At 45.6% G+C, this 27,292-nt stretch overlaps 1 protein-coding gene and 1 non-coding gene across 2 annotated transcripts; one reads left to right on the forward strand and one right to left on the reverse strand.

Annotated features, from left to right (window-relative positions):
- Positions 1-249: 249 nt before the first annotated feature.
- RNF122 (ring finger protein 122) lies at positions 250-23,602 on the forward strand. The gene is made up of 6 exons (XM_045007948.1): positions 250-573; positions 12,295-12,451; positions 19,034-19,079; positions 20,200-20,241; positions 20,816-20,898; positions 22,198-23,602. Exons 1-6 carry the CDS (start codon positions 549-551, stop codon positions 22,310-22,312), a joined length of 468 nt encoding a protein of 155 aa, XP_044863883.1. The 5' UTR covers positions 250-548; the 3' UTR covers positions 22,313-23,602.
- A 3,506-nt stretch (positions 23,603-27,108) lies between these two features.
- On the reverse strand, positions 27,109-27,207 carry LOC123365487. Its single transcript, XR_006577621.1, has one exon. It is a non-coding gene; the product is annotated as a small nucleolar RNA U13 (small nucleolar RNA).
- Positions 27,208-27,292: the final 85 nt, after the last annotated feature.

Consider the following 27,292-nt stretch of genomic DNA (forward strand, 5'->3'; position numbering starts at 1 on the left):
CACTAACAGGCTTTCAAAAATAAATTTAAAGTTACATTGTATTAACTAAGTACATATGCAGAAAAGCACACCTTGCCTGTTGTCTGAAAGCCATAGGCTGGAAAGACACTTCAAAGCCAGCCTATCACACTCAACCTTTAAAAGGAAAGTATGTTAATGAGGCAAGCAGCTCAGACTGTGATTGGTTATGTGTGCGGCTACCAAGCTAGAAGGGGGAGGCTGCTTCTTGTCACTCTGAGCCTTATAGAAATGTATCAGAGAGTAGGAGACAATCCCTGAGCAGGAGCTGCTTGTAAATTTCAGTTATAGGATCTAGCAAACTAACAGGCCCCTGTTACCCAAACCATCAACTTTCTTGCTCAGCAGTTCTACCATTATTTGCTCTGGGATTTTTCTTTTGTCACTTACAAACCCATCAAGCCTGTTTTCTGGACTGCTGGTAGTGAGAAGAGAGCTCTTTTTCGAGTGCTGCTAAACTCCCCATCCCCGCAAGTGAAAGGATCCTCTTCTCTATTTCTCTTTTCCTTGCAGGACTTTGGGACTCATTGATGCACCCATTTCAGTGGTGTAACGGTGAGTAGCTGTGTGCGTGTGCTGGTTGTGTGTGTGTGTGTGCACGCAAAGTCTCCTTGTATTGAGAGAAAGTGGTTCCCCTCCCCACATGGACACCAGCTGTGCCCAAGTTCATTGTATTACATTGGTGGGGTGGGAAGCTGTTCCTATTTATAAAGGCAGACTGACTCTATAAACAAAATCCAAAGATATTTTAAAGAGATAAAAAAGTCTGTCATTTCCTTAGAGATCTGGAGTGGGAGAGATCTGCTGAAGTATGTGAGATGCAAGCTCAGGCTTTGTTCCCACTTTCCTCTTTGTGTTTGTGTGTGTGTGTGTGTGTGTTTAAAGCTGGCCTTGCTAGTGATCCTTGATGAAGTCAAAGCAATGTGAACCACTATCCAAAAGGGATTCATTTTTCCAGCTTTATTAAGTTTATATGCATATATTTCTCCCCCTCACAGTGTTACATTTAATTCTTCATGTCGATCTGAGATTTTTCCCCCTTCATCCATTTGTGACTGGAGTCGATAGTAAGAATTTGAATATGGTTAATTTTAATATTGTTAAACAATTACTAGGATTTGTTTAATACTAGCTGTGTGAATGAGCCAATTCATTCACACAGCTTCTATTAAAAACAAAGCTGAACATGGTATTGCTCTTGAAGAATTTAGCTTCTGTTGTGGCTAATAAAGATCAGCAAACCTTTGGGATCCAATTCCCCCCAACCGCCAAATTACATTTGCTTATACTGCTGCTTTTTATTTTCCTTTACCAAAAAAAAGTGTGTGGGGGGGGGATCTCAGTTGTTTTTAAATATCAAAGTACCTTTAAAACAATTCTAAACAATTTTATAGAAATCTTTTCAGTTTAGTTTTAGAAACTTTTTTTATTTCTTTTCTGCTGTTCTAGTCTGATTCCTCCTTCTTTCTCTCTTTTTTTTTTCCCCCTTTTTCTTTTTCTTGCAAGAGATGTTGTGGTTTTAATAGCTAGCAGATGGTAAATGCTCTTTGTATGTAATGTGGTTAATTATAAGAAAAATCCTTTCTTGGACCTACTCAGGCTGAGCTTGGATCAATTATTTCAAGAGGCTTTTGTTCTAAACCTAGTTTGCATTGCGTTTCCCTCTCCCTTAATTATATATAGTTTCATGAAATTTAACTAACACATGTCACATACACAGTGATTGGCCATGTGCTGAAAGACAATGGAAGGGAAAAGGAAGGGGAGTGGGGAAGAGAATCAGTTTATTTCAAGCACTGTGAATCCTGCTTAGCTCCAGTGAATAGAAGCCAATTACTAAATTAATTTGCCATGTATTCATTTCTGATGCTGCTTATAATGAAAATCCCTCTTTCAAGGGGCCACAGAATGGGAATAAACCTGTTAAAAAAGGACTCAAGACAGGGCCTTGTATCTCCATTGTATTGTGCTAAACATACAAATGGGACACAAAGACAAAATCAAGTATATTTGTGAGTTTTTTGTAAAAATAATAAAACCTTTTTTAATGACTAAGTAGTTCAAAATTGTGCTGGGGATTCTATCATTAAGCCATAGTTGAGTAACAAAGCTCAGTTTATTTTAATTTCTGAAAGAGCTGCAGGCTTTGAAGTGAAATATAATGCAACCAGTGGCTTCCTCTTCCATAATACCGCTTCATATACTGCCTGTTCTCATGCAGCTTTGGGGACAGGAAGCCAATGGTCTTGCCATATGTTGAGTGCTAACTTGTTCTGAATGCATGCATTCTGTTTAAAATAAGATATATATAGATAGATAGAGATAGAGATATAGATAGATATAGATATAAAGACATCAGAGAAAAATGTTCAAACCTGGGTGCATAAAGTTAGCCTCCTAAATCCATATGTAGGCTCCTAAATAATAGAGATTGTGTAATAGAGGTTCTGAGCACCTCCAGCTCCATTGGCTTCAAGGCTGAGGATGCTTGGATATGCTGAAAACTAGACCACTCTTATACCGGAACCTAAGCATGGATTTAGGAGACTAACCTTAGGCACATTGCTTTGTGAATTTTGGGACTACTCACATGCTTAAAGTTAGCCATGAGCATAAGTGTTGACAGGATTGGGGCCTTAGTGTGTTAAGCCTAAACCCGATAGACAAATTGACCTTTCACATAAATAAGGTTTGTTGAATATTTTGTAGCAGGTAGTGCATGCTACAGTTAACTTTTGAGTTCCAACTTCCATTATTTATTTATAAGTATACCAAATATTCTGCTTCTTGTTGAACTATTTACAGAATACTGAATTACCGGTATATATTTATATTATGTCACATAGAGAGATACCAGTGGGTAAATGCGAGTCAAACGAGCCACCTACCTGTCACTTTATGTGGAGAAAGCCATGACCCCCGTTGTGGACTGCTGGTTTGGGGGAATGCATGTGTTTAGAAGTCTTCTAGCATCAGAGCAAGAACTGCAATGGATGTTGCATTCCGTTTACAGATGTGAAGCATGTACCTTTTTCATCGGGGGGGTGAGAGTGATGTTTATTTAATGACCTGCTGAGTTTCTGATTCATCTTATTAAACAGTAAGTGGGGTGAGGCTAGCTCAAAGGCCTGCACTTGCTCAAAGCCCTGATTCTGATCAGTGTGACTGGACCCTGGCATCTGCACTGATCCGGATGGGGCCGTGAATGCAGACTCTTGCACCCAGCAAAGTCAATGGAAACCCGGCCATACCACTATAACTACAAACATAGGCCCCCAATCCTGCAATGGTTCTGCTGTCCATTTCTCATCTGCAGGCCTGTACGTGTTTGGGGCTAAAATCATTCTCACTGGGATTGCTCAGGAGTGAATCTGGCACTTAGACTCTATATGATCTCATGCCTAAATCCGTGCTAGCAAATGCAAATCTTGTCCTTGACAAGTAACTTTGAAGGGACAGGGTCAAGTGCTGTTTTTTCTCCATTGTTTCCCTCTAAGAACCTCTTGGGGAAAAAAAGAAAATTTCCCACCTGTGCTAACAAGTTTGGTTGCCTCTACCTCAGCAAACAATTTTTTATTTTTCAAAAAGACCTTGTGTTGCTTTTAAACGTTGACAATTAACATGGCTTGTCTCATTGCATCCTGGTTTGTGAGCCCAGGATCTGTTCACACAGCTCTGGGAAATAGATTAGATTATTGCTGTCTGCTCATTGTTTTTATTGTGGCCCTATACAAATGTAAGCTTTTCCTCAGCAAAATGGAGTAGTGGTTTCTACATCATGAGGGGAGCTTTCCTCATCAGAGGATGATTGGTTAAAAAACTTCAGATCTTGTGTATACACAAACATGCACTATTTTGCTTAAACCGATGCAAACCCCTACATGGATACTCTTATTTCGAATTAAGAAGGGTTTCGTTAATTTAATTTTAAACCTAAATCTAATCCCAATTGATTTAAAATAAACCTAAATAAATCACTCTTAAACTGAAATAATAGTCTACACAGGGGTTTGCACCAATTCATCTAAATTGCTTTTAAATTGGATTTACGTGAACCGACGCAGTTGTCCATGTGGACAAAGTCTTTATCTAGGCTAGAATTTAAAGGCATGTTGTTTGAATTAGGAGGAGCCTTGGTGATCATTCGACTAGTTTAGCATGTGTTAAAGCTTATGCTGCCTCATCTAGGCTACACTTTTAGAACTTTACCTGACATGCTCCAACAACACACCTTTAAAATTGGAGTCTAGATGAAGCCTAGTACTCTAGTTTGCTGTTGGAAAGGGACACTACCTCCAAGTCTGGCTGGCTCCCTGTCTGGCTTTTCTAACTGGATCTCTTGGGTTCTACATGCCTGTTTTTAATGCTACTTGCAAAGTGGGTGCATTTAAAATTAGTTGTGTTGTGGCTGGAAAGCACACTGGAGAGCAAGGTCCCGTTCTTCCTTCAGAACAGGAGTGGGGGGATAATCACTAAGGTTTTATTCTTTCTCCTTTCTCCTCTTTCTCCTAAAATTTCCCACTGTTGCTACTGTAGATTCGACTCCCACTGCTAGTTCCAGTGAGAATTTTAGTTTAGAGGCATGTGTTCCAACTATTGTGTCACTAATCCTGCTTGGAGCAGGTCTTGATGGCAAGGTGGTTAAATGCCAGCTGCTAGTGGTGCCTTTTGCAAACTAGTATTCCCACTGCTGCTGCCACCAGTGGGAAATGTTTAGGAAAATAGTCAGTAGCCAGAGCACAATTCTCCTATGCTTGTTCCCAAGCATGGGGCCAGACTGGAGCCAGAGAAATGTGCTCCCAGAAGCAGAGATTCTGTGCAAGGGTGTGTGTTTACAAACATGTCCAAACAGAAGAAAGGCAAGGTCCCATCTAGACGACACATTGGAACAATGTTCGTATCAGGTCCCCTGACTCAGTTAAAACTAGTGTAGGTGAAGGCCTGCTGGGAAGCTCACTCTGACACCATTAATGCTTAAGAGCTCTCTGAGGTCCCAATGGGCTTCATAAATAAGAAGACAGGTACTACTATTATTATATGGACTGTCGTTGCCTAGCTCACCCTGTCTTTCTATGCACATAATCAAGATTCCCTGTAGCTGGCTTTGCTTTCTGTTTTCTCTCATGTTTTGAGTCCTGCTCTAGGCCCACTTATTTATGATGGGGATTTTCCACCCCATTATAAATGAGTGATCAATTAACTACTCAAGAGGCTTGATCATAAGTCCAGATCATCTTTAGATGACTAGTGATAACCTGCCATACAACTAGGCTGCTTGCAACTGCCCCAGGTGTTTGTTTTACATTGTCCAGATGCAAAAAAACCCTTTAAAGTGACCGCTTTCAGGGTTCAAGGCAAGAGAAGCCACAAGCTGGGAGTTTAATTCTTAACTCCCCAGCTAGAGGGGAGTCCAAACTCTTTGAAGTCTGTCTGGAAGCATGACAACAGGAGCTGAACACATGGCCTGATGTCACTTGCCTGAGATCACACAGTGAGTCCATGACAGATCAGAGACTTGAACCCAGATCACCTGCTTTCTAGTCTAGTGATGAAACCATATCCTTCCTCTGAGTTGCTAATAGACCTCAGACTGCCAGAGGGAGAGACTTCATATAACTGGGTAGCAAATTGTGTCTAAAATCTTTGTGCAGAGACACAGCCAGGGTTCAGTGGTTAGCACTTTGCAGTAGGTGCTAAAAATAGCTCACTGCTTCAAAGTAGACCTGCTGGGTTGTGTACTTTTATTTTTTTTTATCCTGTTTCTTATGTATGCATGGCCCATTATTACCATCATTAGTCATCACTTTTGGGGGTGACTTCTAATGGGCCTTCCTGAATCCAGTAACAGCTGCTCCACTGCCTGCATCCCAAATGTGGACTCTAAGTTAAATATGGCCTCAGTGGATACCACCAGCATTGTGTCATTATTTTTAATGGGTGATTTAATGATCTTTTGATCATTTCTGAGTAGTTTTGTTCAGAACAGTGAGAAGAGACCACTTCTCTCCAATCTTTTTTCCTGTCCCTGATGATCTGGAGAGTAGGATGCTGGCAAATGTGGAGTATTGCTCTATTCCAGTATGGCAAGAGAAGGGATACAGGACTTTGTGGGCCTATGATCTTTTTCAGTCCAACAGGAAGTGGCATAGGAGACTAGATAGATCATGTATTTTCTTCTGATACAAATAGAGGCAGGATATTGAGTTAGATGGGCCTGTCCCCATATGATAAATGCTGTTTCCTATTGTAGTGGACCAGATCACTAGTCTATACAGTATCCTGTCCCCTCCCATACAGGAACAGACCACTGGTCCATACAGTCAAGTACCCTGCTTCCTGTCATACCAGATTTGATCACTGCTCCATCAGGTTCAATGAATACCCAATGCTTCAAAACAGTGCAAAAAAGATGCCCTATAAAGCTCCTAGCTATCAGTACACAGAGGTGATAGTATGTGGAGTTTCATTCCTGACCCCTGGAAGGATCAGTTTACACCCTGAAGCATGAACTTTGACAGCCCTTATCTTGATTTGTATAATTACAAATTTTAGTACCAGACATATAATTATCCACCCAGCTATAGTATTTGGCTCTGACCCGCCCTGAAGCAGCAATGTGAGTAGGGGTTGCAGAATCTGGCCTTTGAAGGTAAGATCTTTAGGATAGGAACCTTGTGTTCATGTGTTTACAAGCATGGTGCATGCTTACTGTGCTACAGAACTAATAAATACCTCTTATTGGGGCATGTCTGGGACTTCAAATGGGAAGAACTGAATGTTGTTGAATAACTATTATTTATTAATTAATAATACTTCCATAGCACTTTTCATCCCAGGATTGTCCAACGCTTTACAGCTGTTGATTACATAACCCCACAATCCTCCTCTGCAGGTAGGGAAGCGGCATCATTCCTATTTAAGGGATGGATAAAACAAGAGGTGAGGTGCCATGCCCAAGTTCATACAGTGACTGCGTAGAAAAACAGGGAGTAGATTCCAAGGGTGACAGCCTGGTTTCACTGAAGTCAGCTGCCATTTTGCTATTGAATTCAAGGGGGCCAGGATTTCACTTCAGCAGCCCTGGCTCCCAGTCCCCATCTGTACTCACATTCCCTCCAAGAGATAGGACTAGAACTCAGGAGTCCCAGCTCCCAGACCCCTCTCTATTCACTAGACGCATGCTGCTGTCTCCAGGTAGCTCAGCTTCTCCGTGCCTCCTGCTTGGCTCCTATGGGAGTCTGGGTAGGAGGGAGATGGTGCTGCTTTAGGAGCATGCAAAGCATCTCTCCTGTGACTTCCTTGCTCATGCGCCATTGTCCACAACTCCACCAATTGCCCTGCCCCTCTCTGTTCCTAATGGCAAAGGGGAAATTTCACCCTGTTACCAGAAGCTGCAGGGAGGGAAGAGGGATTTAATTGGCTGTAATTAAAGCCTTAAGTGTTTCTCTAGGAGGATTTTAATGAGATTCAGCAGAGCAGAGACACGGGGTGCTGGAGCGGAAGGGGGAGAGGAAGAGGCACTTGAGAACACAGATGGGGCCTCAGTTCAGAGACTGCTGTCCTTTTAAATTCCTATTTGAGCACGATCTAAAGTGAAATCAAAGCTCCCCTTTTCATTAAGTCAGCATTATTTTGATGTACAAAGACGGTGCCTTTTCATGGCAGAGACTTGCTTTGCAACAGCTTCCTGGGGAGTTAGTCTGCACTGGCTTTGGGTTTTTTTCCCCTGCATTCTTCTCTTTGTTTGAACTGCATTTCTCCCCCCACTCCTTGAGATGGTTGGGTTTATAATCCCCTGCTTTTCCATTACTTTCCTACCAGAGTCTGCTGTGCCCCGTTTAGGACTCCTGGGCTGATGCCTTTGGAATAGTAGTTGTGATTTTGCCATTGGCTCTAGTCCCAAATTAGATGGATCCCTCGTGGGTCCTGTGAGTTTCCAAAACCTAAGGAAACAAGCCTATGAATGTAGAGAATAAAATCCCACCCTACCCTCTAGCACCAAGATGACCTGCAGGAGGAGTGCATTGGTGAGTGCGTCTGGGTACACATGGGCATATTGGGCCTAATTCAAAGCGCACTGAAGACAATTGATAAAAAATCTCCTTGATATCAGTTGGTTTTGGAGAAGGCCCATTGAGTGTGTCACCCCTTCAGACTTGGAAGCAGGAATCTAGTGAAGGATCTAGTCCAGGGGTAGGCAACCTATGGCATGCGTGCCAAAGGTGGCCCGCAAGCTGATTTTCAGTGGCACTCACACTGCTTGGGTCCTGGCCACTGGTCCGGGGGGCTCTGCATTTTAATTTAATTTTAAATGAAGCTTTTTAAACATTTTAAAAACCTTATTTACTTTACATACAACAATAGTTTAGTTATTATATTATAGACTTATAGAAAGAGACCTTCTAAAAATGTTAAAATATATTACTGGCATGCGAAACCTTAAATCAGAGTGAATAAATGAAGACTCGGCACACCACTTCTGAAAGGTTGCCGACCCCTAATCTAGTCCATTTCAGTTTCTGGCTCTTGTGCGCTAGCACACGGCTGGAATGACGCATGCCAACTGTCCCTGTTTTTCAAGCATTTTTCTACTGTGCCCTTACATTGGACTAGGAAGGGAGTTTGTGTATTTCTATGGAGATAGAGAGTATGTGCTTGTCTTTCTTCCAAATGCCTGGCTTCCTGGCTCTGGTGCTTTTAGTCCAAAATGCTGGAGGAGGATGATCATTTTGATTAAAATCAGTTCCCCCTGGGATTGAGAAAAGCATAGATCAAAAGCAAACGGACCGTGTCCCCTTTGCTCCTCTTTTGACAGCACCTATAACAGAGACGTACTCACCATGCTGCAGGACTGCATTGTAGCATCTCCACTGTTGATGCAAAACTAAGGCCTTCTTTACACCAGAGGTTTGCATTGATTCTAGACATTTGTGTAGCTGCACCAGGGCGAACCTTTCGTATAGACAAGCAAAGCTGCTGTTTAGCTTGTAAACTCTTTGGAACAAGAGTTGTCTCTTTTTTTGTTCTGTTTGTACAGCACCTAGCACGGTGCAGCCCAGGTCTGTGATTGGGCTCACTAGGCATTGCTGCAATACAAATAACAATTAACAATAATATTTGCATGGTGCAGCTAACCTCTACTTGGAACTAAAGTGAGTTGCATCAGTGCAAACTGGCTTTTAGCAGTTTATCCCGTCTAAGCTGGGGGGTTTCACCAGCTGCTGAAATCAGGGCAAGTCTCCAGTGCAGACAAACCCAAAGATTGACCTGCAGAACTGAAATCTCTGGCCTTGAGGGTCAGGGGAAACGTGCTAAGAACGATGTCACAGTAAGAATCCCATTGAGGTAGAACAAAGGTGGCCTTCAGCTAAGGCAATCCCCAAGGAGCCCTAACAAGTCTTGAGTCTCCCAAGGGAAGATCTCCGGGAGATAAAGGCATTGCATTGAAGATGTGGCAATGGTCATAAAAGAGACTTTGTAAAGAGGACATAGCAAGGCTATTTCTTCTCTCTCTCTCTCTCTCTCTCTCTCTCAGAGCTCCAGAGCAGGGTCCTTCACTCTACAAGCCACAATACAGTTTCTGCAGTTGGACTGGATCCTCTCTAGTGGATGCCTGGGTCAGAACAAGACTCCAGTTTGCACTCCTGTGGCTGTGTTGGGCCCACTGCACTAATGGGAGTGAAAGCATGCTTTGAGGCAGTGAAGTCAGCAGTGTGGACTCAGACTAACAGGGAGCAGAGAGATGCTGTGGGAGCAGAGGCCATTCGTACACAGACTATGTTTGCCCTTAGGCTTGGCAGAATTTGATGTTTGTTTGTTTATAATTTTGACAGATAATAATCAATGGCTGATTTTTAAGCTTTTTTTTTTTTTTTACCCATTTTAAATTTTCACAATTGGGGAGAATTATGGTGGGGGGGGTGTCAGACCATTATTTAATGACACTAGATGTTAAGATTCAAAACGTTAAAGCTTTATAAACTGTTAAAACATAAATTGTCAATGCCACATGCCAAAATATACAAAGTAAATCTCTTTAAATCAACTCCGACCCATTTTTACTATTCATTCACTAGTCCATTGGTAAACAGCCTAATTCAAAAGTCTAGGTCGCTGGATTTTAACTCTAATAATTTCTTAGGCAAAGTAAGAAAATCCTGTTTATCTAAATTTGTATTATTATTGATGGAAAGAATTTTTTTTTTGGTTTGCATGTGTGCAATGAAATCAATGTTTACCTATTTTTAAACAAATCTAATCCTTCCAAACCTGTGCACACTGCAAAAAAAGTGTGTTCTTAACTCGGGTTAGCTAATTCAGGTTAAAATAGCAGTGGAGACATGACAACTCAGATTAGCAGCTCAGGATCAACTCCAGGTTGCCCCATAGGCTTAAACTTGAACTGGTATACTGGTAAACTTGAATACTGTGTACATATATACTGGTAAATTTGAATACTGCATACAGATATGGTCTCCTCATCTCAGAAAAGATATACTGGCATTAGAAAAAGTTCAGAGAAAGGCAAGTAAAATGATTAGGGGTTTGGAACGGGTCCCATATGAGGAGCGATTAAAGAGGCTAGGACTTTTAGCTTGGAAAAGAGGAGACTAAGGGGGGATATGATAGAAGTATATAAAATCATGAGTGGTGTGGAGAAAGTGAATAAAGAAAAGTTATTTACTTGTTCCCATAAGAACTAGGGGCCACCAAATGAAATTAATGGGCAGCAGGTTTAAAACAAATAAAAAGAAGTTCTTCACACAGCACACAGTCAACCTGTGGAACTCCTTGCCTGAGGAGGTTGTGAAGGCTAGGTGTAGCGGGGTGGTCACCCACTCCTGGCCTAAGGAGTTAAAAGCTAGCCCTTGGAGAGTGCTGGGGCTGGGAGCCTTAGGCTGGGCTGATTGGGAGGCAGCCTCAGCTATGGCCATGCCCCAGATTCAGCTGGCCCTATAAAGGCAGGGAAGCCAGGGGCAGACACACATACTCTCTCTCTGTGTTCAGAGGGAGAAGGGCCTGGCTGCAGGAAGCTTAACTAGGTACTTGGAGGGGAGCAGGGCTGGGGACAGGCCAAGGGAGCCGGGGAGGCTCCGGCCTAGGAAAGCCCAAGGATGCAGGCCTGGTGAGGCCTATTAGGTACTGGGGTTGCAAAGGGGCAGCCCACGAGCAGGCAAAGGCAGCAGGTCCAACCTTCCTTGCCGATGATGAGTGGCTGATACACTGCAATCTGCCCCAGTGAACAGGGGCTAAGTGGTGACTGGCAGTAGCCAAGACTGAGGCAAGGTGGAATAGGGGGTGGGGGTTCCCCTGGGAGGGGAGACACTGAGATTGGGGGTTACTGCCAGAGGGGCATCACCCTAGAGAAAGGGGCACCGGGGTCCTGGAAGGGACACGGGGCCAGTGGTAAGGTGGATCACTGGCCTGCAGGGGGTGCTCCGATGGCTGGAGAGCTAATGCCCAACAGAGACCAGCAGGAGGTGCCGCAAGGGTGAGTCCACTCGCTTACACTAGGACTATAACAGGGTTTAAAAGAGAACTAGAAACATTCATAGAGGTTAAGTCCATTAAGTGCTATTAGCCAGGATGGGTAAGGAATGGTGTCCCTAGCCCCTGTTTGTCAGAGGGTGGAGATGGATGGCAGGAGAGAGATCACTTGATCATTGCCTGTTAGGTTCACTCCCTCTGGGACACCTGGCATTGGTCACTGTTGATAGACAGGATACTGAGCTGGATGGACCCTTGGTCTGACCCAGTATGGCCAGTCTTATGTTCTTATGGTAATCTGCTTTGCTGTGTCTTCACTGCTATTTGCTATCCCAAATTAAGAACACCCCTCCTTTTGCAGTATACCCCTCCTCTTAGTCACTTTATTCTGCATAGCTACCCATTATGGTGCATGATGTGCCTGAGGAGAATCCAAGGGGGTATCTGTTCAGTGCTTGGAGCCTGGATTAGCCAGGTTCCCTTCCTTCCCACTAAGGATTAAAGCCATAACTATAGTGTGATGGCCAAGACCCCAGGAACTGAAAGGGGATCTCCGAAGCTAGAAGCACCAGTCTTTACATCTTAAATTAAAGAGCCAGGCTATCTAGCTAGGGGATGTAACAAGAGAAGAACACAACAAATGCTGCAGTGGCTTACAATTGTGCTGTCTGCCCCAAGCAGAGAATGTGGGGAGGGAAAGTTGTGTTTCTCTAAGAAGGGTAAATTTGATCGTCTTCCATTTTCTCTCTTCCATTCTTCATTCTAAAGGCTGTTTCTCTCTCCCCAAAGGATGCTTCTGTGGTTTGGGGCTGATTTATACCAATAAATCGTGCACAATGCCTCCCATCACCTTCCAGGATCTACCACTGAATATCTACATGGTCATTTTCGGCACCGGCATCTTTGTCTTTGTGCTCAGCCTCATCTTCTGCTGCTACTTCATCAGGTGAGCTAGGGACCCAATGGCCTCTGCATGCACCTGGCACGGAGGATACAGGGGAGCCTATCAGCTGACTTCAGGGCTCCAGCCTGGTAAAGTTTCACCCCCAGCTGCTTTTTGGGACGTCTAAGGACACTAGTGTCCAGGGAGCCAGTTGGAATTTTTTTTGGTGAAAGCTGTGAGTCTCATATAATCACATGACTCCAGGAGCTGGGTCTTGAAGAAAATCCTGAGACTTGTGATAAAATCCATGATAGTTGGCAACCCTGACTCAGACTAACTTATCCTTGTTTTAAGAACAGGAGTACTTGTGGCACCTTAGAGACTAACAAATTTATTTGAGCATAAGCTTTTTAAGAACTCACATAAAGAATCCTAGCAACCTCAGACTCTCACTTATCACTGAGCCTAGTGGGATCCCACTGGGGTGAATCTCAGACAAACCCACTGAACAGCCCCAGTGTATTATATATGTATATACAAAGTGTATTATATACGTATATACAAAGATCTGTATGTTCCTTTCTCTTTCTGCTTGGCTACAACAAATGCCTTAAATGTTGCCTTAGCAAATTTTTCCTCCAGCACACACACATACAGGAGTTTGTTATTGTAGGGTTGCTTATGAGTCCTGCGTTGAGCATTCTGATTTGTTATCGTAGGGTTGCTTATGAGGGCTGGGCTGTTGCAACTGTTTTTTTTTTCTTTCAAAGCCCTCAAATGTGTGGTTTGAATAAGACAAGTGAAGAGCTTCATGGGCTTTGCAGACCTTTGTGAGAGGGGAAGTACACCATTGGTTCTGCTGACCTCCAAGTCCCTTTAAGGAAGCAGAATGAGCAAGCTTCCCATTGCAGATTATAACTGGAGGCTGTCATATATCCCATTCATACTGCAATCATACAGTCATTCTACCACAGTGCTTTTTAGTAGTGACGCCTTAAAAAATAACCATCCCTTCTTCCCCCCCGTATGCCCTGTAATCTGCTGGGAACCATTTGCCAAGAGCAGTCTCTCCCCGTCAAGGAGCAAACAATCAATTGCTTGCCAGGCGCAGAGCTGATTTGTGTTTGTGGTTACAGAGCCAGGGAAGGAGGAAGAGATCTGCTGCAAACCTGACCCCCGTGTTGACACGCACCAGGGGAATTCTGCAGATGGCAGCATCAGAGGATCTGGGACTATTTTTAGAAGCTTTGACTAGCCTCCCAGAAGCTGCCTGTCGCCTCCATTCCTAGTCTGAGATCTATTATTTTTATTAAACCGATTAGAATAATTTCATCTCTTCTGTGTCGCTAGAGCCCATCCATCTGCCTTGAGCTTCACAGCAGGCCATGGTCACAAATCCATGAGCATTAACCCCATGTTTACCCAGGCCAGGCACTGCTGGGAAAGCTCTCCACTGGGGCGGGATGGAGTTTGGGATGAGGGCTGGGAGAGGACAGCGTGAAAATAATCTGGCAGGATTGAGGGTTTTTTTGCCCCAGCAAATCGAGTATCAAAAGCAGCTTCTGAGCAGCAATTTCCCTTCCGCATTTGGAGGCTTCTGCTGTCATCTGACACCTGGTCCCTCCATGTGTCACCTTTTGGAACAGCAGCTGTTAATTGGCCCAGTACAGTACACTCTGTATCTACCATGCATAGGGCTAGAAATTAGCAGCTTCTCCTGCTTCAAATAAAGCCCCCCCCCCCCGAGTAATACGTTGGGGAGACAGCAGAAGGGAAGGGGTGTTTTCCAGTGTTAGTGACTACCAGGCAAACTCACGGACAGAACAGTATGGACAAAGGCTGGGTTCGTGGTCTCAGTCTAGGCCTGGGAATCAAGACATCTGGGTTCTTTTCTGGACTTTGCCACTGTTAGATCTTGGGTAAGTCATTTAGGCCATTCCCCCCCCAAAAAAAGCAGCCTCTGATTTTAGGTGCCTCCCATTTTGGCAGCCCACTAAGCCGCTCTGCACTGGCAAAAATGGGACAAGGAACTTGCCCCCTTCTTCGCCTGCTGTCGTATCTACACCCAGGGTAGCAATAGCAGAAGCTGGAATGTAGAAGGGCTTGGGCATTTTCAGCACCATGTTGTCTAGCCTTGCTCTGAGCAAACTGCTTGCCGCTGCCTCTGCTGTTTATTTCCGTAGCCTGCTGGGAACCACTGCCAAGAGCACTCGCCCCGTTTCCCTAAGGAGCAAACAATTGACTCCCTGCAAGGGCTCTGAGCCAAGCCAGGATCCTGGTCTCCACAGGGCTCCATCTAAGTAAGGGACTGGGACTGAGCAGAGCAGGAAGTGGCAGGAAGGCGGGGGGTATTATTCAGGTGACCGAGCTAGACTGATGCATTGTTTACAGGGGAAGGGGGGAGGATGTGTCTTTTCATTACCCTTCCCTGTTGAAGAAGGCTATTTTTAAACTCTCGAGTTTAGCAGCAACTGGGATGTCTAGAAAAGTTCCAGTGGATTGGGAAAAATTGAATTCATTACCCCACTGCAGGGCCCCACCCAGCTCTACTAATGCACTTCACTTCTGCCCGACAGCAGCCCCTGCTGTTCCAGTCCTGAGACCTTGTCCAGCTTGCCTTTGCACCTTTATCCTGATCTGCAGCCCTTCCATCTTGCTGTTGCCATCCTGGGCTCCCCACTCAGCTTCCCCAGCTCTGCTAGTGCCCTCAGTCGTGCAATTGTAACTTGCTGCATGGGATGGATCTGAAAGAGTCTGTCCTTCGCAAGGGAACTATCAAACCTTCAGGAAACCCAAAGGTCCCTGATAAGAGAGGGGGAGTCAGTCCCCTCCCAGTACCCTGTGACCTAACTCTGCAGCCTTTGGCAGAGCAATATCTGCCTTTTTGCCATGTCCCATAGCTTGTGGATTCTGCAGTGGGATCTTCTGCAGCTGCCTCTCACAGGCTCAGATCTGATGCCCCACGCTACCAGAGAGACCGCTGTGGATACAGTACCCTGGCCTGGCGCTAGCTTATGCCAAGCGGCCGTTCACTGCCCTGCTCTGGAAACAACTTCTCCCCCACCCTCCGCTGCTCCCTTGCTCCAGTGATTTAGTTAATATTATTAATTAAAAAAATAAGCTGTTGGGTCTGGAGGAGGCACTCAGTGACCTGGGTTTTTTACAGCTTGGAATAATGAGACTGGTTGTCTCTTTGGCTTGCGTGCGTGGGGGCAGTGGGGAGGCAGGCTGCCCAGGAAATTGTTCTGGTTGATAGTAAGCAGTTCCTGCAGCTGTTACTCCACTCCTGCTTACAGCACATAAAGGATGCTCTGTGTGTGTGAGTGGCCCTTCTCAGGCCTCTGCAGTCTAACATTCACTCAGAGGCTGGGAGTGAACTGAGATTCTGAGAGAGAGAGATGAATACAGTGAGAGGCACCACAGAGATAAATATACAGCCTCATGCCAGCCCCAGCCCCAGCCCCCGGCTTACCAGTCATACACACAGGAGATGGCTCAGTAAGAACACCCCCCCCCCGAGCATTTTGCTTTTCCACACTCATGTGTAACACACTGGCAAAGTATGTGCTGTGTTCCATCCCTCCACCCCATGTCTGAGCCACTAGAGGATAACAGCCTACAACTGCTTCCCACTAAATTACACTTTTAGCCTGTGCTGGATGGCATTGGGTTCAAGCCCTGCTGTCGACCATGGGGAGGGGTGGCTGTTGCACATGTAGGGACGTGGGGATTTATTTTCATTTTGTCAGCGGTGATTATTCAGCACGTGGAGGCCAGGACAAGCCACATAGTCCCGGCTTCTGTTTCCAGTTAGAGCAGTGGATGGGTGATCCTGTGACTCTGGCTCCCTGAACAGCTTGAGGAAAGCAGCTTCACTGACTTCCTGGGTTCAAAGGAGTAGTGCAGATGTGGGCAATGCACTATGGCCGGAGAGCAATGAGAAGGCTCTGGGTTGCCAACTGTGAGGTAACCCAGCCCAGTTGTAATACAAACAGGTGCGAAACAGAATCTTGTGGAGGACCAGGTGCTGCATCCTGTCCTGTCTCCTGGGGAATAAAATCCCTCTGCATAAATCAAAGCAAGAGAGGAACACATGGGAAAATAAAACAAGTTTCTGAGTAAGCTGGGAGGAGCACTTTGTCCTTATGGGGCTGGGGCATGTGTCTTATCTGGCCCTATCACACATTCTCACCCACCCATCCTCCATCCCTTCTCTCAGGGTGTCTATAAACTAGGCTCCTCCCCATCCGTGGCTGGGCACAGCAGGCAAACAGCTTGCAAGATGCTGGCAGTGCTCAGGGAAGAGAAGCACAGATTATAGACACAGCACAGTTGCTGGGGTAACAGATTTCCCAGGCTCCTGCGATGCTCAGCATAGATAGCAGAAGGGTATCCCTCAGCCAAGAGGCTTTTCCATGAGTGCTTCATAGTGGTGGGACCGGGGGTGATGTTTCCTGAGTCTGGGGTGCAGGAGAAACGAACAAAGCCATCTGTTGCCTGCACTGAGTCAGGGATCTCTTTTGTCACCACCCTGTGTAATGGCCCACTGGAGTTTTGGGAAAGTGCTGTCTCCCCCTTCCCTGCTCCCTCATCAGACCGAGGTTGGGGCCAGGCCGAGCTGCTGTTGACGGGTCAGTGGAACTCTGGAAATACAGTGCTTCCTGGAACACTCACTACTTCCTAAGTGAAACAATTGGGGCCGCAGGCTGCATGATCTTATCGGGCTCCGTCCTCTGATTCCTGCTGGTATTTCGGGAGACGCTGTGCTCTGTTTAGCAATGAACTTGCTGCCTTTGGACAACAGCAGACTAGTGTCCTGAATAAATACCCTCCCTGCAGCAGTGTGTGCCAGCTGCTTTCACTTGCAGAGGAGTGAAGGGAGGGAGGTTGTCTCAGTTTCATTTGGATCATGGACAGGCCTGGCATAAAGGTCCAAGCACAAATCTGGGAGCTGGGTATGCATGAATTCTAGTCCCACCTCAGAAACGGCTTACTGTCTGTGGCCTTGGACAAGACACTGAGGGCTGGTCCACACTAAGAAGGGGGGTCAAACTAGGGTACGCAAATTCAGCTACGTGAATAATGTAGCTGAATTCGAAGTACCCTAGTTCGACCTACTCACCCGTCCAGACGTGGCGGGGTTGAACTCCGCGGCTCCCCCGTCGACTCCACCACCGCCGTTTGCAGTGGTGGAGTACCGGAGTCGACCGCGGCGCTTCCGGAGTTCGAACTATTGCGTCTAGATCAGACGCGATAGTTCGAACTCCGTGAAGTCGAACTCACCGCGTCGACGGGGAAGGTAAGTGTAAACCTACCCTAAGACCAAAATTCTCCAAAGCAACTACTGTCTTCAGCTGCCTGTTACCAGGTGCCCAACTTGAGGCACTTTGGGTTCTAACAGCTCTAGCTGAAGTCAATGGGAGATGCAGGTGCTCAGCGTGTCTGAAAGGCACACAACATCTCAAACTGGGGTCCCCAACATGGGAACTCCACAAATCAGAGGAAGCTTTTGAAAATCTGTGTCCAGCTTTATCAAAAGAGCTGGGTTCCCATTATGAGCGCTCCACACTCTGCGACACCCATATGTCTCACTGTTCCTACCTGATGGGGTTATTAAGCGCCAGGGTGAATATCTGAAACACTTCAGAAATGCTACTTAATTGTTAAATATGAATGCTGAAAATCTGATCTGATTTTTTGAACTGATTTAAAGAAATGTAGGAATTCTTTTTAAAATATAGTGTTGGTGAAAAGTTCTGGACTGACTGCCCCAGAGTCCCTTATGAAAAGGCCCATTCACTGTGACTGCAATGAATTTTGCACTATGAATAAATCTCTGTGGGTTGGTGTCCCCTAATAATAAGCTTTGTCCTATAGTTTTCATATAATTGTCCTTTTATTTCCTTGGTCGCTCTTTCAGGAGGAGCTGGAAGAAGGGAGCTCATTCTCCTTGGCTTATTCAGTCCTTGGCTTCTCTGCTGAAACCAGAAGCAAGGGGGCCATTTAGTGAGAAACAGGCAGTGTTTCTTTTTGATACAGGCACCTCTCAGACTATAAAATGGACAAAGGTCACCTCTTAGAGGATCCCAAAGAGCCTTCAGGAGGTGATGACTTTCAGTTGCTGATGGTCATGATTGATTCTAATCCTATCCAATTATAGACCTGCAAACCAAGCTCCCCTCATGCCTCCTGTGCAGTTAGGTCAGATTTGCATCGACAATATAGCTCAGCAGAGAAAGCAGACTTGTCTCCGACCTTCTCATTGTCCTGCTCAGGCTTTGATGACCTTTCCTGGTCCTCTCCAACTGAAAATTCCCATATCCCACAGGATCACTGGAATCAAATGAAGGGCAGAGTAAAGGTGGTTTGAGTGTGACCTTGGGCCTAGCTCCTCAAAGGTATTTAAGCATCTGACTCCCAAAATCAATGGGAGTCAAGCACCTAAATATCTCTGAGGATTTGGGTCTGAGGGGGGATGGATGGTATGTGTCTGTGGGGATTTCTGTATGAGAAGATGTATGTAGGCTTTACACTGCATTTCCTTAGTTTTATGAGCTTGAGTTTTGCATTCAAGTCCCTTATCAGCCTCAACTGGCTTTCACAAAGCGTGTTTTATGACAGAATGTATTATTTTTCCTTCACCAGCAAACTTCGGCATCAGGCACAGAGTGAAAGATTTGGATACAAGGAGGTAAAGTGTGGCTAATTTCTAAATATTTCTGCACGGTTTCACAGCAGGCCTGTGATATTTACAAGCATGTAGATTAGTGCCAGTGAGGGGAGGGAGTTGTGAGCCATTCACTTTTCTATGAGGAACTGGACTGACACCTGAAAAAGCCATCGATGGAACTAACTTGAGGTCAGTGCTGAACCAGAGCTGGATTTGAATGGATAGCTCAACCTTGGTTTCTAGAGGCAGGGTCAATGCCGCTCTATTGTTCACAGGAGGGTGAAATTCACCCCTGCGCAGGAGACCAGTGCAAGACCTGTGAGCTTACCTCCCAAGCCTTCAGAGTAGAGACACAAGTGGTGCATAGGACCTGAGAACCTACAGAGAACAGTGCTGAGGCATGGCTGTGTATTGGGTCTGAAGGGGAATGCCCAGGGTGGTTTAGTGCTGGGCTGTCAGCTTGGAGAATGCCACTGAACTGAATAAAGAGCCAAAGCAAAACCAGTGCTGGGGAAAAGCCAGTTGGGATTACAATGGGAATCATATACAATAGGGGAATAGGTCCCGGGCAGTCAGCTGCTGCCCTCTGCAGAGGAAAGACCAACCACTGCAGAGGCTCTTTGTCCAAGGTCAAATATCCCAAAGGATTTTATTTGTGGGGAAGAGAGGGAAGGACTATCACTGCTGGCTGAAGTCAGGAATGGTGTGGTCACATACAAGGCAGGCCTCTCCACAGAGCTCTGCCAATGCCCCTCAATCCTGATTTGCAGCTCTCTGACATTCCAGCCCTGGGAGCCGTAGTGCTCCTAAGTCCTTGCCTTTCTGTTCCATGCCGGGGCTCCCCACACACCACTCTGTTGATGCACTTCAGTCCTGACCTGCAGCTCGCCTTGCTATCCCAGTCCTGAGGTTATCCTGAGTCGAAGCTCAGACTGGCGTAATTGTGTGCCAGTTATTAGTTAGCACTGCTACTGCATGTGCGCTGCCTGCTGTCTGGATGAACAGAGGCCTTCTGTCTCCAGCACTGTCAGGCTGACAACTTTCACAAGCACAACATTTGCTTAGTTAAAAATAACCCCGGTCATTTTGATAACTGCTTCTGATCCTCATCTGCTTGCTTCTTTTCCCTTTTCTCCCACAGGTGGTCTTGAAAGGTGATGCCAGGAAGTTAAATTTGCATGGGGTAAGGACAGCCTCCACTCTGATTTTTACCCTGAACTTTGAGAACAGGCCTCATGGGATTGCTGCCATCTGAGACCCTTTTCCTTCTGCTTTTGTTACCTGAAGGATAAGAGAGAGGTCCAGCAGGACCTGAGCCCTCATGCTACTTTCGCTGCCTGGGAGCAGATGCCTTTTAATGAAACTCGTATATTGTAACAAGATGGGGTTTTGAAGTCAGATGAACATTCACAAGCCCAGAGCGCTCAGCTTACCTGCCTGGAACTACCACTGACTCAGTGTGTGACCCTGCATAAGGCCTGTGTCACAATGAGGATGCTTTTTGAGGGGAACTTGGGTGGCTCTGGGAAACAGAGATGCTAGGTAGGCCCCTACCTGTGCAGATGCAGCCTGTATCAGTGAGCAACTCCCCTTCCGAGGGCAGTTTATTGGCTGTGTGAAATGAGCTGCCGAGGGAGCAAAAGACAAGTGGTGCTGGTGATAGTGTGAGGCTGGTTCCGTCTGGGATCTCTGGTGCCTGTGGGTGTGATGCTTTGTTCTGCAGGCTCATTCCTCCCCTCCTCTCTGTCTCCCCACAGCAGACCTGTGCCGTCTGCCTGGAAGACTTTAAAGTGAAAGATGAGCTGGGAGTGTTGCCATGCCAACATGCCTTCCACAGAAAGTGAGTAGCTGCCAAGGACAGCCCAGAGCCTGCTCTGTGCCCCCAGCTTGGCATGAGGCCCAGTGTTCAGTTATGCCTCTCATGCCCTTGATTGGAGAGAGGCCCAGCCTATACCTCATACAGATCCTGGGTGGTAAGAGGCCCCATGTCTGGTCCTTTCCCCTCTCAGGACAGCAAAGTTGCCCAGAGCAGCTCTAAGCAAGCTGGATAATAATGTGCACAAGTCACCTGGCTATACCCCTTTGCCTTCTAGCCATATGCTAAAGCCATCTGGGGAGCTAGGACAGGCTTCCTCCCATCAATAAGCCGCAGCCTGCCTTTGCTTTGGGGATTCACATCTTGGCTGGGTGTAAACTGGCCAGGAATAAATTTAGTCTGGACATGAGAAGATGGTTTCTAGCCACCAGAGGAGCGAGGCTCTGGACCAGCCTCCCACTAGGAGCAGTGGGGATAAACAGTGGGGGGCTCGTTTTAAGATGTTGGTAAATTTGAATGGGATTACATGGTGGGGTTGCCTGCGATAGCAAAGGACTGGACTTTGAAGACGTGGGGAGTCCCGTACAGGCCTTAGGACTGAGTTCCTAAATCAGCACTTGATTTCTGCAGCCCCCTCCGCTGCATGAGTGGGCAGGGCTGCCCAGAGGATTCAGGGGGCCTGGGGCAAAGCAATTTCAGGAGCCCCTTCCATAAAAAAAAGTTGCAATACTATAGAATAGTATATTCTCGTGGGGGCCCCTGCGGGGCCTGGGGCAAATTGCCCCACTTGCCCACTCCCGGGAGCAGGGAATCCAGACTCCAGGAAGGGACAGATTCCCCGTTGAAACAGAGTCACTGCTGCACCCATAGCATCCCCCTCTCCATGCAAAGGCTGTGTTCAGAGAGAAGCACTGACTAGGAAAGGGTGAGGTGGGAGTTCTGCTTGGGACTGCCCCACTCCTGAGCGCCAGGGAGGGACAGAGGTAAAGCTCTCTCCTTCCGCTGGAGCCTTCTCACGCTCACATGCTTTGGGATCCCTGGATGAGGGGGCAGGGCATCAGAGTAATATACAGAAGCATGTTGATAAGCAAGGGAGAGAATGGGAGGTGTGTGGACAGCTGGGCATAGAGAGCAGAAATGACTCTCTTCCCATCTGGGTGGGTGGGTGGGTGTGTGCCAGGTGCAGGAACCTGCTGGGTTGTGCGGGCCCATGACATCACACTTGGGAGAGCAGGAGTGAGGAGGGTAGTGGGCTCAGGGAACTGGGGAAGGACATGTCTGTCCTAAATTCACCCCCTCCATCTCTCTGTTTCTTGGCTGCAGGTGTCTAGTGAAATGGCTGGAGGTTCGCTGCGTCTGTCCCATGTGCAACAAGCCCATCACAGGCCCCACGGAGCCCCACCAAGGCATTGGGACACTCCTGGATGAGCTGGTGTGAGGGCCTCTTTTCTCTCCCATGAAGCCAAACAGCCATCCAGACGGACCATTTCCTGGTGATCTCTGCACTTAACCCCTCCACCCACCTCCCCTGGGGATTGCTAAGACAGCAGCCTGTGATACCTCCTGCCATGGGCATATGGCACCCTCGTAACACCTGGGACAGATCCACTGCCATGAATGCAGGAGGAAAACAAGCTGTGTCCCCCGTGAAGCACACAGAGGAGGAGGTGTTGGCCCAACTCTGGGGTCATTGGGACCTGAGCGTCAAACTCCTGATGCATGAAGGGCCTGGGAGACTTAATTGTGCCCCTTCCTAGCTGATCTTGCAGGGACGTCTGATTTCTTGGCACCAGGCTTCTGAAACTGGATATTCCTCGCAGAGACCACCCAGTTCAGGGTGGGAAGCAAGACAGGAGCCTCACCCCCAATCCCATGGGGGACTGTGGTTCAAACCCATCTACCACTGTTCTTAATAGGTTTACTATAACCCTCTTTCAAAACCAGAACTTACATTTAGGGCCTTAACTCTTCCACAGGTCCCTTGTAAAGGCCAAAGCTTTAGCTCTGCTACAGCCAGCCAGGTATTGTCCCCTGACTGCTGGAACCACAGCGCTGATTCTTATCTATGGCCCATTGATGGGATCTCTTTGTCTTAAAAAAAGAATAGTCAGTGTTTACATAGGGCCTGAACAAAAACAGAAGCTGCAGAGGGCATGTCATAACTGATTAGATCCTGCTGGCAGAGCTGGACTGTTGCAAGAGTGGGAGCGGTGTTTAGGGAACCACAGCGGAGGGACAGGGGAATGCCCCATGTTGGACATTAATATTCCTTTCTTGTATCAGGCTAGCAAGACCTTTTAGCAGCTGGTGGAGATAGTTTGGAGATGTTTCAAATACAAAGCAGGTTTTTCTTTTGAATTATTTTTAATTTAAACTTGGAGGCTGTTTTTTTTTTAATTTTGTTTTTAAAGTCACCTCTCAGAATTTCCTTCCAGCTCAGAGACTGTGCAAATTAGTAAAACCACTCTGAAATATTCTGTTTTGTACCTTGAAAGTGAACTGTCACTGTTTGCATAAGGCAGAAAGTTTGGGGAGAGGGAGGGGCTGACGGGTGGAAAATCGAGTCTGGATTCCCCCACCTCCTCCCCACTATGTTGCACTGTAAATAATATTTTTGTATGTATTACTTTCCTGACTGTCTCAGGCTTCCTACACACCCCTGAGGATGGGGGATGTACAGTTTTATGTAAAACAATAATTAAACTGAAGGCATCTTAGTCTAAATTGTGAATGTTTGTTTCTAGCAAGGGGTATCTACCAGTAAATTCTCAAAGCACAAAAAAATGTATTTTCTTAGGACACACACACACACACACACACACACACGTTATTGGGGGGTGCTCCAAAAACATTCACATTGGAACTGGAACTAAGCCTAGGAATATTTCAGAGTGTTGAGGGAATCAAATTAAGAAGTTGGAATGGAGCAGAGAGTGATCAGCACAAGAAACCGGGAATCAGGGTTCATGGGTTCTGTTTCTAGCTCTACCTCTGACTACTAGATCTTGGGCAATCCACAACCTTTCTGTGTCTGTTTCTTCTTCTGCAAACTGGCAATAATACTTATCTCACAGGGGCACATGAAGTACAATTTGTTAATTGCATTGAGTTTGCAGATAGGAGGTGCTTTAGCAAAGCCAAGTATTATCCTCCTGTATTTTATTGGTTTTGGTGGTTGTAGCAACAGGGGTAAGTAACAATAAGGCACACTGCTGTAAGGCTCTTGATGTATTTACCACCGTGTCATATAGACCTGCTCTAAGCAGCGTTTAATGATAGTGATCAACACACCCACAACCAGTTGTCTTCAGGAGCAGCCTCACACTAGTGAGCAACTGGGGGGCTGCATCATGGCTGGTGGCACCAAACATGGTTAGCGTAGTAGTTCAGATGTTGAAAATAAGTTAACATCTAGAGCTGGTCAGGAACTTTAATGTTTTCACATCGTTTTCACAAAAAAATCCCAATTTGTCAAAACAAAAATGGTTTGCAAAACTGTTGGGTTTGACAAGGCACCTGACTCAAAAAAATTGTTGTTGTTTTTTTTTAAATTGAGATTAATAAGGTCTAAAATGGGACATTTAGACAAACTGAAATTTTCATTTTGAGTCAATTACTTTCCATTTAGAAATTTTAGTAAGTTTACAATAAAAAAGTCAAAAATTGAAATTAAATCTGTCAATTATTGAAATATTTTAATTGACCAGATCTAAAAAAGATTTTGGGTTTTCAGTTTGCAGAAATTTGAGATTGACTTTTTGTCCCACTTCAGCAGAAGAAAATTTTTCAAAATATTAGATTCTCATGGAACAGGAAAACAGTTTCCTGCCCAGCCCTATTAACATCTCTGTCACAGGTAAAACTTACTGCTGCAGGATATTTAATAACTTAGGATGATCTAGACATTAATTGGACATTTATATGAATGGATAAGATAGAGGTCTATAAAATCATGACTGGTGTGGAGAAAGTAAATAAGGAGGAGATGTTATTTATTCCTTCTCATAACACAAGAACTGGGGGTCAACAAATGAAATGAATAGGTAGCGGGTTTAAAACAAACAAAAGAAGTCTTTCTTCACACAACACACAGTCAACCTGTGGAACTCTTTGCCAGAGGATGTTGTGAAGGCCAAGACTATATAACAGGGTTCAAAAAAGAACTAGATAAGTTCATGGAGGATAGGTCCATCAATGGCTATTAGCCAGGATGAGCAGGGATGGTGTCCCTAGCCTCTGTTTGCCAAAAGCTGGGAAGGGGCAACAGGGGATGGATAACCTGATGATTACCTGGTCTGTTCATTCCTTCTGGGGCACCTGGCATTGGCCACTGTCAGAAGACAAGACACCAGGCTAAATGGACCTTTGGTCTGGCCGCTCTTATGTTCTTAAGCTGCAGTGACAGTGGGAGGGACAAAAATGCATGGGTTATTAATCCTCATTCTTCAGACCACAAGGTGAATACCACTAAGGATCAGGAAGAAAACAGAGTTTAAGCACAACTACTTATTTCCAGCCCCACCAAAGGATGTTTAAGCTTGGGTAGGTCATCTGCTCATACACACATACACAAATATAGCCATAGCATGAGAAGAATGGAAGTGTAAAGGGACAGCTCATCCGCCACCCAGTGAGTGTTATGTTTTGATCAAACAAAATCATATTATTTCTCAGGTAGAACTGTTTCCTTGAGTCATGCAATTAAAGCCTGACACATGCTTCTCTAGCTCTGAGTCCCTAAGTGTTTCTTGGGCCCTTTCTCTCAGGCTAGTAAAATCAGAGTTTAGTGGCTGATGGATAAATTGCAGGGACATAACATCTGTGCCTCTATCCCAGCTCTTCCTGTAGCAGCTCTGTATTCCATCTTTGTTCTCTGGGGGCCTGTGTGACAGGAGAGAACAAGGGAGTCATGGGGCAGAGTTCATTTAGTCCTTGATGTACAAAGCATTCCAAATACAACTCTGTAAATTTATTGTTGCGAGATATCTGGCAATTCTAAGAACATTTGCTTCATAAATTCCCTACTGCCATCTGTCGGTCGCAACAGGAAAAGTCACTCAACATCAGACACATGGAAGGAAGTCCGGTCAGCTCAGCAACTACACCACTTCCTTGGGATTTCTCAGTTGCCTTGCACGGTCCCAAAAACCTATCCAGTAATTAGATACTATAGTATTCCCCCTTACATCATCCATTGATATCAAAGCATCTCTACTGAGGAAATTAAGTATTGTTATCTTCACTTTACATAAGGGAAACTTGGCTACGGAGAGGGAAAGTGACTTGCCCAGTCACAAGGCAGGTCACTGTGAGAGCCAGCAATAGAAGCTACCAATCCAGAGTCAGGGTAAAATTTTCAAAGTGCCTAAATCCCAATTTGCTAAAATAAGTCACCTTTGAAAATGGAATTTAGGCACTTTGAAATTTTACACTTGGTCTGGTAGAGTGGAGGCAGGATTCCTGACTTCTATTCGCAACTCTGCGGATGGCTTTTGAGACTTCGGCCAGGTCATGTCTCCTGTCTATCACAGTTTCATAATTAGCAAAGAAGAGTACATAGCCACCTACATAAAGTTTTGAAGTGAATAAGCAGAGACTGTGCTAATACCGGTATATTATTTTCTGCTCTCATTTCACAGGAAACAAGGGGGAATTCTGTACATTAAATAAAAAGATGAAGAGTGTCCTGATAAAATAAGACTTCTTACCTCAAGGGATAACAAGAGTTATTGTCAGCCCTAAAATGAATTCTGCAAATCCAGGGCATGATTTTTAAAAATGACTTGTCATTTTGTGCCCAAATGTAGGCATCCTAAATGCACTTGATTTCCCCAAAAGTGATAAGCACTCCCCCTGAAAATCAGCCCCTTTAAAGCATGTCAAGCTAGGTAATCACAATTAGGAATCGCACTTGAAAATATTGTGCAAAGAGCACAATATACATACAAAGGGCATTACCAGCTAAGAATGTTCCTAGAGCACCGAGTAGCGCCCGGGCCACACACAGAGAAACAAAATCGTATGAAAATCTTGCCTTTGTATAACATTTAACTATTCCAACTACAACTGTAGTCAGACGATCGATTTACAGTCTGCGAACCACCCTAAAACGAAACTAACAAAACGCAGCAGACACGTACAGACAATCCCACTCCCAATAACTGACAACATAGTTTTCTTCTTTTTCCTAAAACAACCCCCCTCACCCCCGCGTACTCGCGGCCCCCAGGTTCTGGTCAGATGGGTACTGTGCCCCGTCGTAACAAAGAAGGACGGCACATCTCACACAGTCGTGTGCAAACCCCATTCATCATGCGTCAGAACCTGAAGGATCAGCGCGCGATAGCCGCGCTCGGGGGGGCCATGCCACCCCACTGATTTCCCAGTCAGGGCGAGCGGACCTCGCCCGGCCCCAGTC

This window comes from Mauremys mutica, chromosome 2 (genome assembly GCF_020497125.1).
Source record: "Mauremys mutica isolate MM-2020 ecotype Southern chromosome 2, ASM2049712v1, whole genome shotgun sequence".
In the NCBI taxonomy this organism is placed as follows: Eukaryota; Metazoa; Chordata; order Testudines; family Geoemydidae; genus Mauremys; species Mauremys mutica.